The 14,694-nt window shown below is 44.6% G+C and overlaps 1 protein-coding gene across 6 annotated transcripts in view; it reads right to left on the reverse strand.

Moving 5' to 3' along the window:
• ABR (ABR activator of RhoGEF and GTPase) overlaps nt 1–14,694 on the reverse strand; it is a 1,582,060-nt gene that overhangs the window by 443,543 nt on the left and 1,123,823 nt on the right. For all 6 annotated transcript variants that reach the window (XM_069615233.1, XM_069615235.1, XM_069615234.1 and 3 more), the window contains one exon: nt 10,293–10,415. In XM_069615233.1, the coding sequence (XP_069471334.1) occupies nt 10,293–10,415 (123 nt within the window). The remainder of the gene's footprint in view (nt 1–10,292; nt 10,416–14,694) is intronic.

Raw genomic sequence — 14,694 nt, forward strand, 5'->3', positions numbered from 1 at the left:
CCAACCAGGACTGAGCCCTGGCCCACTTACATCCACGAAAGAAGGTCGAGTGCCACAGCTTAAGACGTGCATTGTGAGATTTGTTTTAAAAATACCAATTGATGGAAGCTCTACATACATCGGTAACTCCTACTGAGTTTGATTTGATTTTTTTTTGATTTTGATTTGATTTTATTTATAAAGCGCAAAAAACCAGGCCCAGGGGCAACCGGGCACATACTCTTAAACATGTTACAAAAAGCAGTAGTTACAGTGAGTTACAAAAATATACAGCATATATACATGTACCGAAGGGTACCATTAACAGCGTATAATACAGGGACAGAGCAGAGAGAAAATGTATATTCAGTTCTGTACCCCACATGGAGTCTGGACTGTGTCAAGGTCTCATGAGACTTGGGAGAGCAGCCATGTTTTAGCATTGTTCTTGAAGGAGTGGAATGATGGTTCAATTCTGATAGGTGTGGGCAAGGTGTTCCAGAGTTTGGAGGCCAGGATGGGGAAGCTTACCCCACCAGCTTTTTGGAGTTTGCATCTAGGCACGATGAGGCTGAGAGTTTGGGCTGCTCTGGTAGGTCGAGTGGAGGTGTGGCGTGAGAAGCGAGTGGACAGGTAAGGTGGGGCGTTGTTGTTCAGACATTTGTGAGTCAAAGCTAGGGTTTTCAGGGCAATTCTCTGTTTTACCAGGAGCCAGCGTAAGTCCAATCTGACGGAGGAGATATGAGAGCGTCTCGGGATGTTTAAGGCTGCCCTTAAGGCATTATTTTGTACAGTTTGCAATTTATTAAGGTTAGACTGACTGGTCCCTAGGTAGAGAGCACTACAGTAGTCGATTTTGGCCATAACAAGAGTTCTGGCGAGTGTGATACAGTTGGTGGAGTTTAGGAAGGGTCTACAGGCAGTGATAAGTTTGCAGGTATAGGCCGAAGCTGACCTAACTGCATTTATTTGTCTGTTCAGAGAAAGCGAGGAGTCAAGATAGACCCCTAGCGTCTTAGTATCTTTGGAGACTATAATGTCATTGCCGCCAATAATGAAGGACTTGTAGGTTTGGTCTAGTTTGTTGAGCCGATGATTTGATCCTAAAAGTAAGAGCTCAGTCTTATCATCGTTAAGGCAGAGTTCGTGCTGTGCCATCCAGGCCTGGATGACCGAGTAAACATCGTTAAGGGCTTTGGTGTCAGCTGTGTAGTCTCCTGTGATAGGGATGAGTATCTGGGTGTCGTCCGCGTAGTTAGTGTAGGAGACACCCAGATAATCAAGCACATCGAAGAGGGGCTTGGTGAATATGTTATACAACGTAGGGGATACACACGAGCCTTGAGGAACACCACAGTGAATGGGGGAGGGATCCGCTGATGCCAGCGGTGAGAAGACCCTTCTGGATCTATTGCTCAGGAATGAGTGGATCCAGGCATTGGCAGAGTCGGAGAAGTGGGCTGCGGATTTGAGATGCTGGCAGAGTATTTGGTGGTTGACCAGATCAAAAGCCGCAGAGAGATCGAGGAGAAGGAGAAGAGCTAGCTTCCCATTGTCCTTCAGTGACTCCATCTGAGTTTTCAAGTCGATCAGAGCTGACTCCGTGCCATGTTTAGGGCGGAACCCTGATTGTCTTAAGCCCAGGAGATTGTTTAGTTCGAGGTAATCCTGAATCTGCAGGTAGGCTGCGCGGTCCAGGATCTTGAGCAGGAATGGGACCGTAGTGATAGGTCTGAAGTTGGTTGGGATATTAGGGTCAAGGGAGGGTTTTTTGAGGAGTGGGATAACCCATGCATCCTTTAGGTTGTCGGGGTCAATACCCGTCTTGAAAGAGGCATTTATGAATGCTGTAATGAACGGGGCTAGCTCATGAGATGCTTCTTTGATAATAGGTGCTGGGCAGGGGTCGCCTTGGCAATTGGAAGGTTTTAAATTGTTTATGATGGTTTCTACTTCGAGAGTAGTGAGTAGGGAAAAGGAGAAAGGTTTATGCGGATAGGTTAAATGTGTATTACGTGTAGGTGTGGTCGGTCAAGCTGTAGGGATTTCTGTTTGTCCCTGATTTTAGATTGGAGGGTAGCAATTTTACCCAGGAGTGCTGACTGAATATTGGTGCACCAAGTGTTGTCTTTGGAGCAAGAGTCAGGGGGGGCTGCAGGTGTCTCGAGTTCCTTAAGGATATTAAAGAGTTCCTTAGTATTGGACTGGGCTGACATAATGCGGTTATTATAAGAATTTTTTTTGCCTGGAGTACAGCTTCTATATAGGTAAGGGTGGCTATCAGAAGACTGTCCTTGTGGGCGTCGGAGTGGTGACTTCTCCAGCGTGACTCTGCTGAGCGTTTCTCCTTTCTGTGCACTTCTAACGATAACGCCATTTGGGTGGAGAGGTGAAGCTCGTGCCAAAAGGGCTTCCTGTTGGCGTTTGTACTGCCATTAGGAAACAAAAGCAGGTGATTAGAAATGCTTTGCATGGTCGACATGGCCTTTTCTTCCGTTTGCTCTCTGCGGGTACACTGCGTTTACAGAGAGGCTGCTGCAGGGAGTCGCGCCATTATTTCCATTTGTAATTAAAGTGGTGGTCGCTTGTGGTGAAAGGGCCGCCTGTGGTGCTTTGATGCGGCCATCAGGACACAATAGTCACTGCTGAGTGGACAGTTTCCATGGTCGCCATGGCCAAGTGTCTTGCAATTACCTTAATGAAAAAAAATGTTGGCTGAATAATTCAATGCCTTTAATAGTGAAGAGGTTTTTCGCGGGATCTTAAGGAAAATAAATATCCCAGTACATTTCTTGCTGTATTAGTTTCAACTTGCCGCTTAAAAGTGCCTCCTGAAGGTGCTGGAATACTTATTTTAATAGCAAACCAAGTTTCTTAAAAAATGAGAAAAGTGCAGTAATACACTACACTTTGGCCACGCTCCCAAATGCAGAATTTCGTGATTGTGAATTTTGTCAGCACTTTTACACGAAAGCTCAATGGCCCATGCAGGTTCTGATCAGGTTACATGTAGTGTCCGGTTTGCATTCTGTCCTAGGCACAGAATGCCTGGGTTCAAAGTGACGATGGACGTGGACGACCATAGAGGAGGTGGCGGAGTGATTAGGTCTTTCTTGCGCAGTTGGGGATAGAGTGACTGCTGGATTCTATCTGGGCCATGGGAGTCCAAAACATCTGGAGATGACCGGTTGCAGACATCTACCATATATTTGGATTGTGGGGTGCTTAATTGTGTCCTAAGTCTGAGGGGAAGAAAAAAACTGGGGAGACTGCGGACTCAGTCCGATCTCGATTTGTCATTGTTCAAGAGTGTGCTGTATGCGTCAATGAGGCTGACCAGAAAGGGCCCGCTCTCTATGTTGTCTAAATTCTCAAGGTTGGTGCTCTGGCCCGAGTTTAAGTTCCTGATGGCTACTATGTTTAGAACGTCCAAGTAGGCCGGCCCTTGGAGTATGTGTATCTGAGTGGTACTCGCAGGATTAAGTGTCCCAGCACGGACTGGCTAATATGAAGGAAGCCAATGGGTTCAGTCTTTGTAACATAGCGTCCCCTATGTATTAAGTGTCGTCTCTGCCTGATTACTGTGAGAGCGTTTCCCTTTCCTTATAGGAAACCTTTAAAAAAATCTTATCTATGCTCCAAGTACCCAAACAGTTATGGAAACACCTTTACAAATAAAACCCTCATAGAAGAGTCCTTGGGTTCCAACCTTAAATCCTACAAGAACCTCAAAACCCCTTTTTAACAGTTTGACAGTGTTTTTTCCCCTATACCTTGATGGCCTTTCATCTAAAAGAAAAAGGTTTTACCCTTACATTTCTAAATCTACTTCTAGTCTAAATATTAATTTACTTCTAGTCCAAATATTTTGAAACTATCCTAATTGTGGTGCCTACCTGAAACTAGGTCTCCCTGGAAGCCATAATCGAAATGTTATGTATTGCTAGTTAACTGAAAATACATTTTTTATTCAAACTCTCACTACTAGTGAGACACTGAAAATATTGTGACCTCCCAAGTAACGAGCCAGGTTCGATAATGGGGAGGCTAAAAACCTTAATCTCTTATCAAAATGGCCTTGATCCTCCCAGCTGCGAGCTAACATTTTTCTCTCACAGACGTATCTCTTATATTTTGTTAACTCCAATCTGCTGTTTTAACGAGTTGCAGTTATCCCCGGGCGAACAATGCAAGCTGCAGGCCTGGAAGAGTGCTTACACAATACAGCAAAGGGATGATCTGGAGAAGTGGTTCCCGGTGGAATTGTAGTTCCAATCCGGTAAAGGCTTCAGAGCTCCGGGAAACAAAGATTTATTTTGTTTTCACATTTACAGCTGTGGAGAGGAGCACCACTCCCGACCACTGGGAGGGAACATTTTGAAAAACTTTGAGAACTCTGGAGGTTAAGCCTTTAAAGCATGCCTTGAACCTGCCGCTCTGCTCCACTGCCTCCACTACACTCCTGCTGGCGGCCACCATTTTGGTGCGGCTTCTGAAACCCAAGTTACTAAAAATAAGAACTAGACTTTCAACCAGTAATTAAAATGTTCCTCTTCCCCAAGAGCACCACATGTCTGCCTATCAATGCACCTGAGGATTAGTAAAAACGGTATTACCCAATTTGATCGAATCAAATTGATTGAATGGTCCATTTGACCGAATTTGGCCGGTACCATTCGATCGATTTGATTCAATCAAGTTGGGTTAAAAATATTGAACATGGGGAGTCGAGGTTGTGTGGGTATCCCCGCATCCCCATGTTCTGTATGTTTAGCCTTAGGGGGCTGCAGGGATGTCCCCCGCTTCCTGAAAATTGGAGGCGGGGGACGAAGAAAAAAAGAAAAGGGGACCCTGCGGCGTCGGACCGACCCGCGTTGAAGAGATGGAAATGACGCAGCAGGATCAAGGAGTGACAGCAGACGAGAAACGGTAAGGAGGGGGTGTATTGTTGGGGGGGGAGCATAGATTTGGTGAGTTTGGTCGCAGTAAAATTGTATTTGCAGCAAAATTGACTATGGTCAATTCCGCCACGGTCAAACAACTCAGATCCGTAAAAACATGTGGCACATACTCGCGTATTCCCCATACATGAAAGAGGGTTGTATTAAAATGTGCACTGCATTTAGGAAATACTGCTGCTGCCCTGCCCTTGCTTACCTTAGTCCCTTACAGCAAGTGGGTCCCATGTGAAAAGATGCAAACAGATGATCCGCTAATCACTCTGCATGAGTATAAACATCTCCACCAAAACCCAACACTTGATGTTACTATAAGAAAAAGACATGGAAAAGGATGGCCCAAACTGTAGCACATATTGAAAAAGCATACCACAATATGGAGACACTATTGCTATTATTTTACCCAAAAGCCCCAAAAAATGTGTTGGATGTCAATTAGTTCCTAACCTGTGCTATTTAATACCCGGGGGGATTCTTTCAAACCCTCCCTGAGCGTCCGATATATGCAAAGACTATCTCGAGCTCGGAAGTCCGTGCACAGAGCCCCTTAGCCAATCAAACTGGGGTGGAAAATGCTGCTCCAAGTGGACATACACGTACAAACAGTACTGTAAGCTACAAGTGTTTGTATCAATTCGGAATTGTTAAGCGCTAAAAGCAAAGTTGTTGTTCTTGATCTTACAATGCACACACTTTCCATCCTGTGGACGTGCAACACCAGCTTTCCATTGGATATAATGATAAGTCAAAGCTACCATTGAATCTTATGGGGTAAGGGGGCATTCCATTGTCCTTCCTGGTGGTGGAACTCAGGAAGGAAAGTGTCAATCAACTTCACTTCTTACTGCCCTGCGGGCTGAGAAGAGCTGCGCAGGTGTGCGACCGATCTACACAATCATGGTTCAGTTTAAATGGGTGTGTGTGAGGGGTGAACTGTACATCTTGGCTACATAGGGAATGTGGGGTAAAGAGCGAGTGTGTGTAATTTAGTATTGTATAAACACTTCGGTATTGCCAATGTAATCTCAAGTGTTATTACAGGGTCAAATACTGCTATTTTGGGGCAAGACCATCACACAGGTGTACTCCTACAAGGGGCAAATACTGGCAGTTTGGGGCAAAACCACCACAAGTATGTGTTTTTATGGGGCAAATACTGGCATTGTAGGCTAAAGCCACCACCTGCACTTACAGGGCAAATACCAGCATGTTGGGGGCAAAGCCCTCATGGTTGTGCTCTTACAGGGTCAAATATGTGAATTCGGGCCAAGGCCAACACAGATGTAGTTTAACAGGAGCAAACACTGGCATTTTGGTGGAGAGCCATCAGAAGTGTGTTTTTACAGGGTCAAGTTCTGGCATTTCTGGGCAATGCCATCACAGGTGTTTTCTTACAGGAGCAAATAATGGCATGTTAGGGCCAACTTATCACAGGGGTTCTGTTACAGGAGCAACCACATGCATTTTGGGCCAAGAGGTGTTTTCAAACAGTGGCAAATACTAGCAGTCTGGGAAAAGCAATCAAAAGTATGTTCTTCCAGGAGAAAAATACTGATAGTTTTGGCCAATCCCATCCCAGTTGTGTTCTTACAGGGGCAAAAGCTGGCGTAATCCTAAAACAGTGTCACGCCTTAACATTAGTGAGGTAAAATAATGTGAAATATAGAAAGAGCGATCTTTGAGAAGGTGAATGTAGGTTTCAATGGCAGCATCCGTGGCGTTTCCTCTCAAGCATGGAACCATCTTGCCTAGTCTTAAAACCAACTATTCTTTATCCTTCTCTTGCCTCCAATGTGCATCCCATTTCTCTTATCCCTCTAAAAACCAAGCCCTTGGAGTGGATGCCCCTCGGCTGCTCTCTCTCCACATATGATTCTAACTCTTCTTCCTCCTCTTTAACTTAGACTTCCCACTGGACGGAAACTGCTCTTCGTGTGCCCAACATCCTTACTTCTTTACAACACTTCATGCCATCTTAGGATCCTATTCTTTTAGACCCATCTATAGGGTTATTCTCTGTTCCTTTCTCTGAATTTCTGGTACTTATCTTTTCAATTTATTTTGGTGTTGCTATCTTTATGGTATTTCCTATTCTGTAGCTTAGGCTCACTCTTGCAAGATTTTACATCAATTCTCTGTTCACATTCTATTGCCCGCGATCTAAACTTTATAGGCAGGGGAAGATAGCTCAGCGGCAATGTGCTAGCCTTGGAAGCAAGATGACACGGAGCAACACAGGTGCAATTGCGATCCCCGGGTCCCCGCATAGAAACCTGTGGGTATTAAGCGCGTTATAAATAACCTATCATATATCAAAGAAGACCGTGAACGGAAGCGCTGGGAGCTCGAGCGCTGCTGCACAGCGAGTGCGCACAGGGGCTGATAGGCTCGACCTCGCAGCAGCCCAGAAGACTCAGCGCATAGAGAAGGTGTTTGTGTATGTATATGTGTGTGATGCATAGGGTGGTTGGTAAAGGGCGATTCAGGGGGGTAAAGCCCACAGATTATAAGTAAATTGGACAAATACAGGAGGGGATGGGCGGTGAGGAGAGGGGTTCGGAGGTAAAACCCTCGAAATTCCCACTTCCCTGCCAGTTGAAGGCCATACCCAACCAGCCTAATAAATGCAGCCTTTTTGGCATGTGGCTTTCAACAGGTGGTATACAGACATAGCATCCATTTCTCAGTCCAATGCCTCTTCCATTTACTCGCTACACCATCACCATGGCTTCTATTATTCTTTCTTTTGGTCTGGATTATCACCCCGTCACTCCCAGACTATCACCTACACATACATACGCACACATAGATTTTTGTTTTATTTCGGACCCACTACACTCTTCTTTTTCAGGCTACCTGCCATCAAGTCATCGATGCTTTAACATTCCCTTCATCTTCATGCATCCAATAAACAGCTCCCTTCTTGGCTGCTCTTTCTTCTCAATACTGTCCCTCTCCACCATCTATATTCTTGTTGTTTTTTCTCTAGCAGCATCTCCTTGCCATTATCAACATCTTAACATCTGCAAGAAGTGCACTTGTTTACTTGCTCATCTGAAAGATTATTATTCTCTACATTTCTCTTGACTTGCCTCTTGTTCCTGCCTTCCCATTGACGTTCACTCCTCTGACCTCCATTTTAAATTTTCTGTGGCTTGCTTACACATTTGCCTCATTCTTCCATCTCCTCTTCTGTGGCCTCTCTGGATGGGCTTGTCTCCCCTCATCTCCAGCTGTGTTCTCCTTGTGTTGCTTTTAAATGTCTTCATAGTTTGGCGCCTTATCTCTCACCCCTTGTGTCAGTGTTCTCTCCTCCGCCTCTTTATTCTTGCCGACAGTCCTCGGTCCTCCCTGTGACCAGTTCTGTTGCCTCTTTTTCCCTTCCCGCTTCCCAATTTTGGACTGTTCTTCCATTCTTCCTTTGTTCTGCTTCCAGCCTTGCTTACTTTTTTACTCAGTTAGAGCGCATCTATTCTCCTCCTCCACTGGTTAAGATGTTTACCTCATCTGAGCTGTGTTTTATTCCAATCATGAATATTGTGTTCCTTTTTTTGGTGAAGTATGCACAGCGCTTAGTCATAGGTTCTTAATAAATTCAAATACATGATTGAAAATAACAGTTTCATTTAGCTTTTATCCGCATCATCGAATCCTTTCTGATACTCTGGCTTCACCAAACCATGCAAACATTTGACAAGCTCGAGAAGCTGCCCGGGCCAAAGTTGTTTGGCTTGTGTGTGGGGGGCTTTAGGCACCTGAATGCACAGTTTAAAAGAAAAAAGAGCCACACCCATCCCCAAGTTACATATCCCCTGTATGTTGCACCCATAAGGCGACTGATAAGAGCATCATCTGAACAGAACATCAGTGGTATGCACCTATGGGCGGGCCCGGACCTCCCACGTCAGCACATAAACAGCATATGTGAAGGAAAGGAGGCAACCTGCGCGGCTCCATATGTTCTGAGCGACACCTCCCATGATCCCTCACCATTGTAATGGCACGGCATGACAGACCCTGAAGGCCAAGCCCATCACGAGAGCCATAGATGGCCTATCCCCGGCTCCGAGCTGGCTGGAAGAATATTTTGAACAATGTTGAAACATGCTCTGTGGGCCCGAATAGAAGGAGTGAAACAAGGAATTTCTATCAAAATCATCTGGATTCCTTTCAGAATGTACACGTTCAGCCGGACACATGTGGAAAGACACTTGGCACAATGGGACTTTCCGTTTGGTTTAGTAAGGGGAAATAACCATTTGGGATAACATTCCTTATCAGATGTGTATTGAGTTGGTAAAAACAAATAGTAAATAAAGTTGCTTATACTCTGGGTTCGTTCATAATCACACGGTTTTGCAATATTTTTCTTTTTGTTCTTCAGGAACAGCCAACTTAAAAGTGTGCAAATTACACACTAGCCAGCATCAAGGCGACTGCGAAAAATAAAGGAATTCTGCGACGGACTGGGAGGCTTAATCTATCTGGTCAAGTCTTATGTGCTGTACAAGAATTGACCAAGCTTAATACCTGCACGAGTGCAGAGTTGCATCCTGGTGAGGAGAGGGGACTGGCTCAGATTAGATGAAGTCCATGGGGGTAAAGCACAACTAAATTGATTTGGCAAAAGGCCTTCCCCTGCTACATCACCAAGATGACTGATTTGTTTTGAAAGTCTGACCACTAGTAAAAACAGGGTGTTTTATTCGCTTTAAAGCAGGAGATCTCGCAAGAGCAAAAGCGCCCTTCACCCAGACCTTAAAGGTAGCTTTGAAGAAAACCCTATATCCAAGGAAGACAACTTTTTTCCTCAAGATCATTGGCACCCTTGGCGAGTGCAGAAGCCAAAAAGGCTGTTTGGAATAGAGGCTGTATCCGATGATAAAAGCAGTTGTTCAGAAGAAGAAGAATGTTGCTTAGCCTTTTCCCATTTTAACTGCTACCCTACAAGTAACCTTTTCACTTTTTATTTTAATGACAACTGAAAAGGGACTACTGCAGCAGGGAGCCGCGAAGGAGTCAAGAGCAGAAACATTCTTGCTTTGACACCACCACATTACCACCAGTGGGGTTTGGACTGCTAGCCGCTGGTTCTCATGGGGATAAATGGCAAGGAGAGCGGTATCCACCATGCCTTTCTCAGGCCATTCCCTCAGACAGCGGGACATTACCAGCTGTTACAGCCCAATTTATTGCCAAACATTGGATTAATTTTTCAATTTACCGACAGGGACTCGATTGCCAGTGCGCATTCGGGTAACAATATTTTAACAAATACAGCAGTTTTCCCATTGGATTAATGGTTACTAAGTACTGGTTGTAGGTTGAAGAGCAGATAACATTGCCGCATCTTACCTTGCCATTCTTGTTGTGGACCCGGAAGGGAATGGTGGGCGAGTTCATAATAAGCCAGGACTCACTCTCAAACATTTTCTTCTTCATACGATCGATGGCTCTGCTCTGCCCCTTGCTCGCTTTCTGTTCAAGGATAAAAACATGCTTTAATGGCAATGAAAGTAAAGGATACTGTTTTCAGACCCTCCATTTTTACACCTGATGTGCAAATCAGAAATATGCAATACCATTTTACAAATACAGATGAATGGTCAATGCTTCATCTATCATGATGCACTTGCGCAATATCGTGTTTTAGGCCTCTTTGGGCATAACCAAAACATCACAAGCAACATGGATTCCAATACACACAGGAATACTCTCCCTGCTTAATGACAGTCTTGCTTGAAAATATTTAGAAAGAGTAGAATATTTGAATAATTAGGAATTTGTCTCTTTGCTGCATGCTTTTCTCTGGCTTTCAAAGAGACTTGCAGCCCTCTCAAATGTGAATTGCAGTTAAGAGCCACCTAACCTCTTGGCAAAAGGTAAACAACTTGCATGACACCAGAAATGCTACTAATAAATGCTAAGACCAGGATGAAAAAAAGTGGTGAAAGTTCAATTGTGAGGCAGCACAAGCAGGAGACCTGTTTAGCGGTCAAGGTATGAGCAGCGAAAAGGCCTAGGACATGTTGAATGGAAACGCCCGGTACAGCAATGAGAGAAATGGCATCATGATATGACAGAGTTCAGAAATAAGGAGCACAAAGCAAAGGACAATAACAGACACTGACTGTGGAAGGGTGAATCAAGTGTGAGGAGTCAGAAATGAAAGTCGGGCACAAAGTTGCCATGTTTTTGGCTAAAGACTTTTATTAACATTAAACGGTTTGGGAAAAGGCCTCTCTAACCCTACTCTAAGATGAAGTTCCCTACCTATAACCAAAAAACTAAGATCTGTCTTGTGTCAGGATGTCAAAATCAAAACCTTCGTGTCCAAACGTTCTATCCTGATCCTCACATTACAAACCAAATTATAAGGTGAAAAGAGAATGTCTTTAACCTGCTGATTGCAAAAAGTGTTCATAAAGGAAAAATAGAACAGCTCCAACATAAAAGTTCTCCAAGATAAAAGATTCCCTTCCCCTGGATTCTTCAACACTATGGCAACAATTCTTGGTCGCACAGTTCTTTGTGTCTTTCTTGGCCCACAATAATCCTCTTAGTTACAAGGCTAGTTAGCCTTGTGTTCCTTCTTTCAAAATGTCCTTCTTTAGTTCAACAAGCACAGTCCTTTCCTGGCAATACCTGAAGATTTGCAACTGCCCGATATACTCCTCTGCCAGAACTTCTGATGCACTGGTGATTGCCTGGTCAGTACACATGTCAGATGACTTGTGTTCGCCTTTACCCCAGGATATAATCCGCTATTACATATATGATCCTTTTTCACAAATCGGTCCGGAAAATGGGAAAAAAAGGAAACCCCTTGATGAAAGGAAACAACAGCATGATGCTTGTCACAAGCCGAAAAATTGTTCGTTTAAGTTGCGAATCACAACGCACAAAGAGAAAGTGACCCTCCATTTTCTCTGCTACAGTAATCGACCTTTAGTCCAACCACAAGAGTCTATAAAGGTCAGTGGAAAGTTGAGCGATGGGTAACAAAAGAGCCCAAACACACACAAACTTCTAACAAAAGAGTTTTAATCATGTACTTTAGTAGACCTAGCACTAACACAAATTCTGTTTTTCTATTCTTCATAGTACCTGAAAAACTGAAAAATCCGGGGATTTGTTTTTGTGAACTTCTCCATCACATTAGAAGCAATATACTGTCCTGAAGAGGGCCATAACTAGAACAGCAGAAGACCAGGGATGGTGTTGATGTAAAACTGTGGGCCGAAACATATGTAGACATCCTGTAGACACTACAATTCATGCGTCTCCCCCCTACAGCATTAGAACTTTCACGCTGTGTATATTTAGTTGTTCCCCTAAAAAATTGTGTGAGATAACCAATATTTTGAAAACAGTTTGTCAAGGTGATCTGTTAAAACTGTCACTATACCAACTTTAGACACCACTAGTAGAAAAAATTTGTTTTTGCTGGACTTTTTAATTTCTGAGTTCTTCGAATGCGTTTTAAACTTGCGAGGTGTCTTGTGGAAAGCACCCACCATGTTCTTTGTGTAAATTGATGTGATTAAAAATGTGTTTACTCTTTTGAAAACAACATTTGTTCTATGTGCCTCTCAGATAGATGAAATAGATAATCTATCCTCATCTCCTTTTCCCAGACCCAAGTCCAAGGTGGACTAAAAGAGGGGTAATTGAGCTTGTTTTTTGCGTGTTTGACACTCCATAATCAGTCCCTACTCTAGCTCAATCCCCCTGTAACAAAAAACTGGGACTCACCCTTTGCTTACGCCTATACTGCAATGCCAGGACTTCTCGTGCACTTGTAGCTGCCTGGTAAACTCGCCTGGCAGGACTTGAAACACCCCAGGGTCCCACCGTTGCTTGTGTTGACTCACCGGCTTGGTGTGGCGTCTTCGGTCCCGTTCACGCTTAAGCGGCAAAGCTTCGTCACCTGCTTTCCACTCTGAACTGCTTCCACGACGTTCCGGTTTCTCTCGCGATTTTGCTTCAGCATGCCCACTTTCCTTCAGGCGAAACGGTGCCGTCTCCGGCTGCCGAATGCCCAGGAATATTCCCCCGGTTCCTGGCACATCCTGCCCAGGCAACGTCCCTCTGCCTTCTTGGTGGCAAGCCCCTTGGTTCCACCAGACCAGTTTGTGCTTCCAGGTACCACACACCTCACGGAGAGGTGCAGCGACTTCTCCCGAACAGCAGCCTCAGAGTTTATTTTTGATCTTTAAATGTCCTGCGCACAGGTGCATTCTGACAACTAGCAAGCTCATTGAGCTTGAGGCTCCTTCTGCTATGCATCGTTTCCTTCTTCCTCCTCGTCCCAGTACTTGGGCATTTGAAGAAAAATTCTAAATTACTCACCGTAGTGACTAATATACTCCCAGTCCATAGTCCCCTTTTCTCCATACTGTATGGGCGATTACAACTGAATGTAGCACCCGCGCGCCTCTAAATTTAAAGAGAAAGAAGATATTTTTTTCTGGTGTAAAAAAAGGTTCCGTCTCCCGTCCCTAGCGAGGGACGCCCATACAGTATGGAGGAAAGGGGGCGGGACGTAGGAGTATTAAGTCCAATGATGTTAACTTATGCAGATTACTTGGGAAATCACTTTCATTGGTTCCATATGATAAACAAGTTATAAATGGAGAGGAACATTTTAGACCATGGATGGAAGTTTGGTCTAAAGGGTTTTGGGAAAAGGTTTCTCTATTTTCCCTAAAGGGGACTATAGAGGCATGGCAATGGGCCATTAGGATATTGGGTATCAAGGGGTTTTCTTCATGGGCAAATGGGAGATACCATGTCTCAACCAATGAAGCCGTTTCATCTCCCAAGAGGTTGTCTCCTCCCACGTGATCCTCCCGTATATAGCTGCCCCAGGATCAGGTAGCGGCTGCCTTCCCCTGGTCACATGGGAGGAGGTTACCGCTGGGGTCCCGTGAGGACTCCATTGGAGTTATTACATAAGCCAAGAAACAGAAAACAGTTCTATGCCCCCCAATGTCAGATAGTTGGAAATGGGATAGAGCAATAAATGAAAGCTTCAACAATACCCAACACGAGTGGGGCAAGATTATCTAAATGTAGGCCACTGCAGAGATGTACAGTGGGCTTGTTACAGAAGCAGCTACGTGAGCAGAAACACTTCAGCCTTCATTATGTGTCAGATGGTAATGGTAAAAGCAGGAGGGATTTCAACTACTGTCCTCCTTATTACCTGCGGGCTGGAAATACCACAGTTGGGAGGTCAAACACCTCATGGAAACTCCTTGGATTCTGAGCCCCATCTCAGAGAAGGAGGTAAAGTGTGCAACGCCAACCACCAGCTTGTTAACCTTTTGTTGCACATGTTAAAGGATACTGTGAGAAATCAAAGGGCATTCTCACATTTAGTCCTCCTAGAGCCCGCTCCCCTCAGATAACCAAGAGTAAGGTAAGGTTGCTAGACCCCGACCCTGGGGGTGGACTAGCGAGGGAGGATCACCTGGGCGGAGGGTCCTTGGAGATTGGGGAGAGAGTGGCAGAGGGCGAGACATGTAATTCCCCACTTCTCTGAAAGTGATGTAATCTCCCCTTCCCCAGCTTTTGTAGGATATTGTCATTCTTATCCTATTGTTTCCCCTGAACTGAAATCCAGTACTAGAAAGAAGAAGATCATCCCAAGAGTAATACATGATACCTATGGAAAGTGCTATTATAGAACTGGGACGAAGAAGAGCGACTGCGAGTTCCAGACCTAAAGGTCAGGCATGTCCCACTAACAGGC

This window comes from Ambystoma mexicanum, chromosome 9 (genome assembly GCF_040938575.1).
Source record: "Ambystoma mexicanum isolate Mex_15411 chromosome 9, UKY_AmexF1_1, whole genome shotgun sequence".
Taxonomy (NCBI): domain Eukaryota; kingdom Metazoa; phylum Chordata; class Amphibia; order Caudata; family Ambystomatidae; genus Ambystoma; species Ambystoma mexicanum.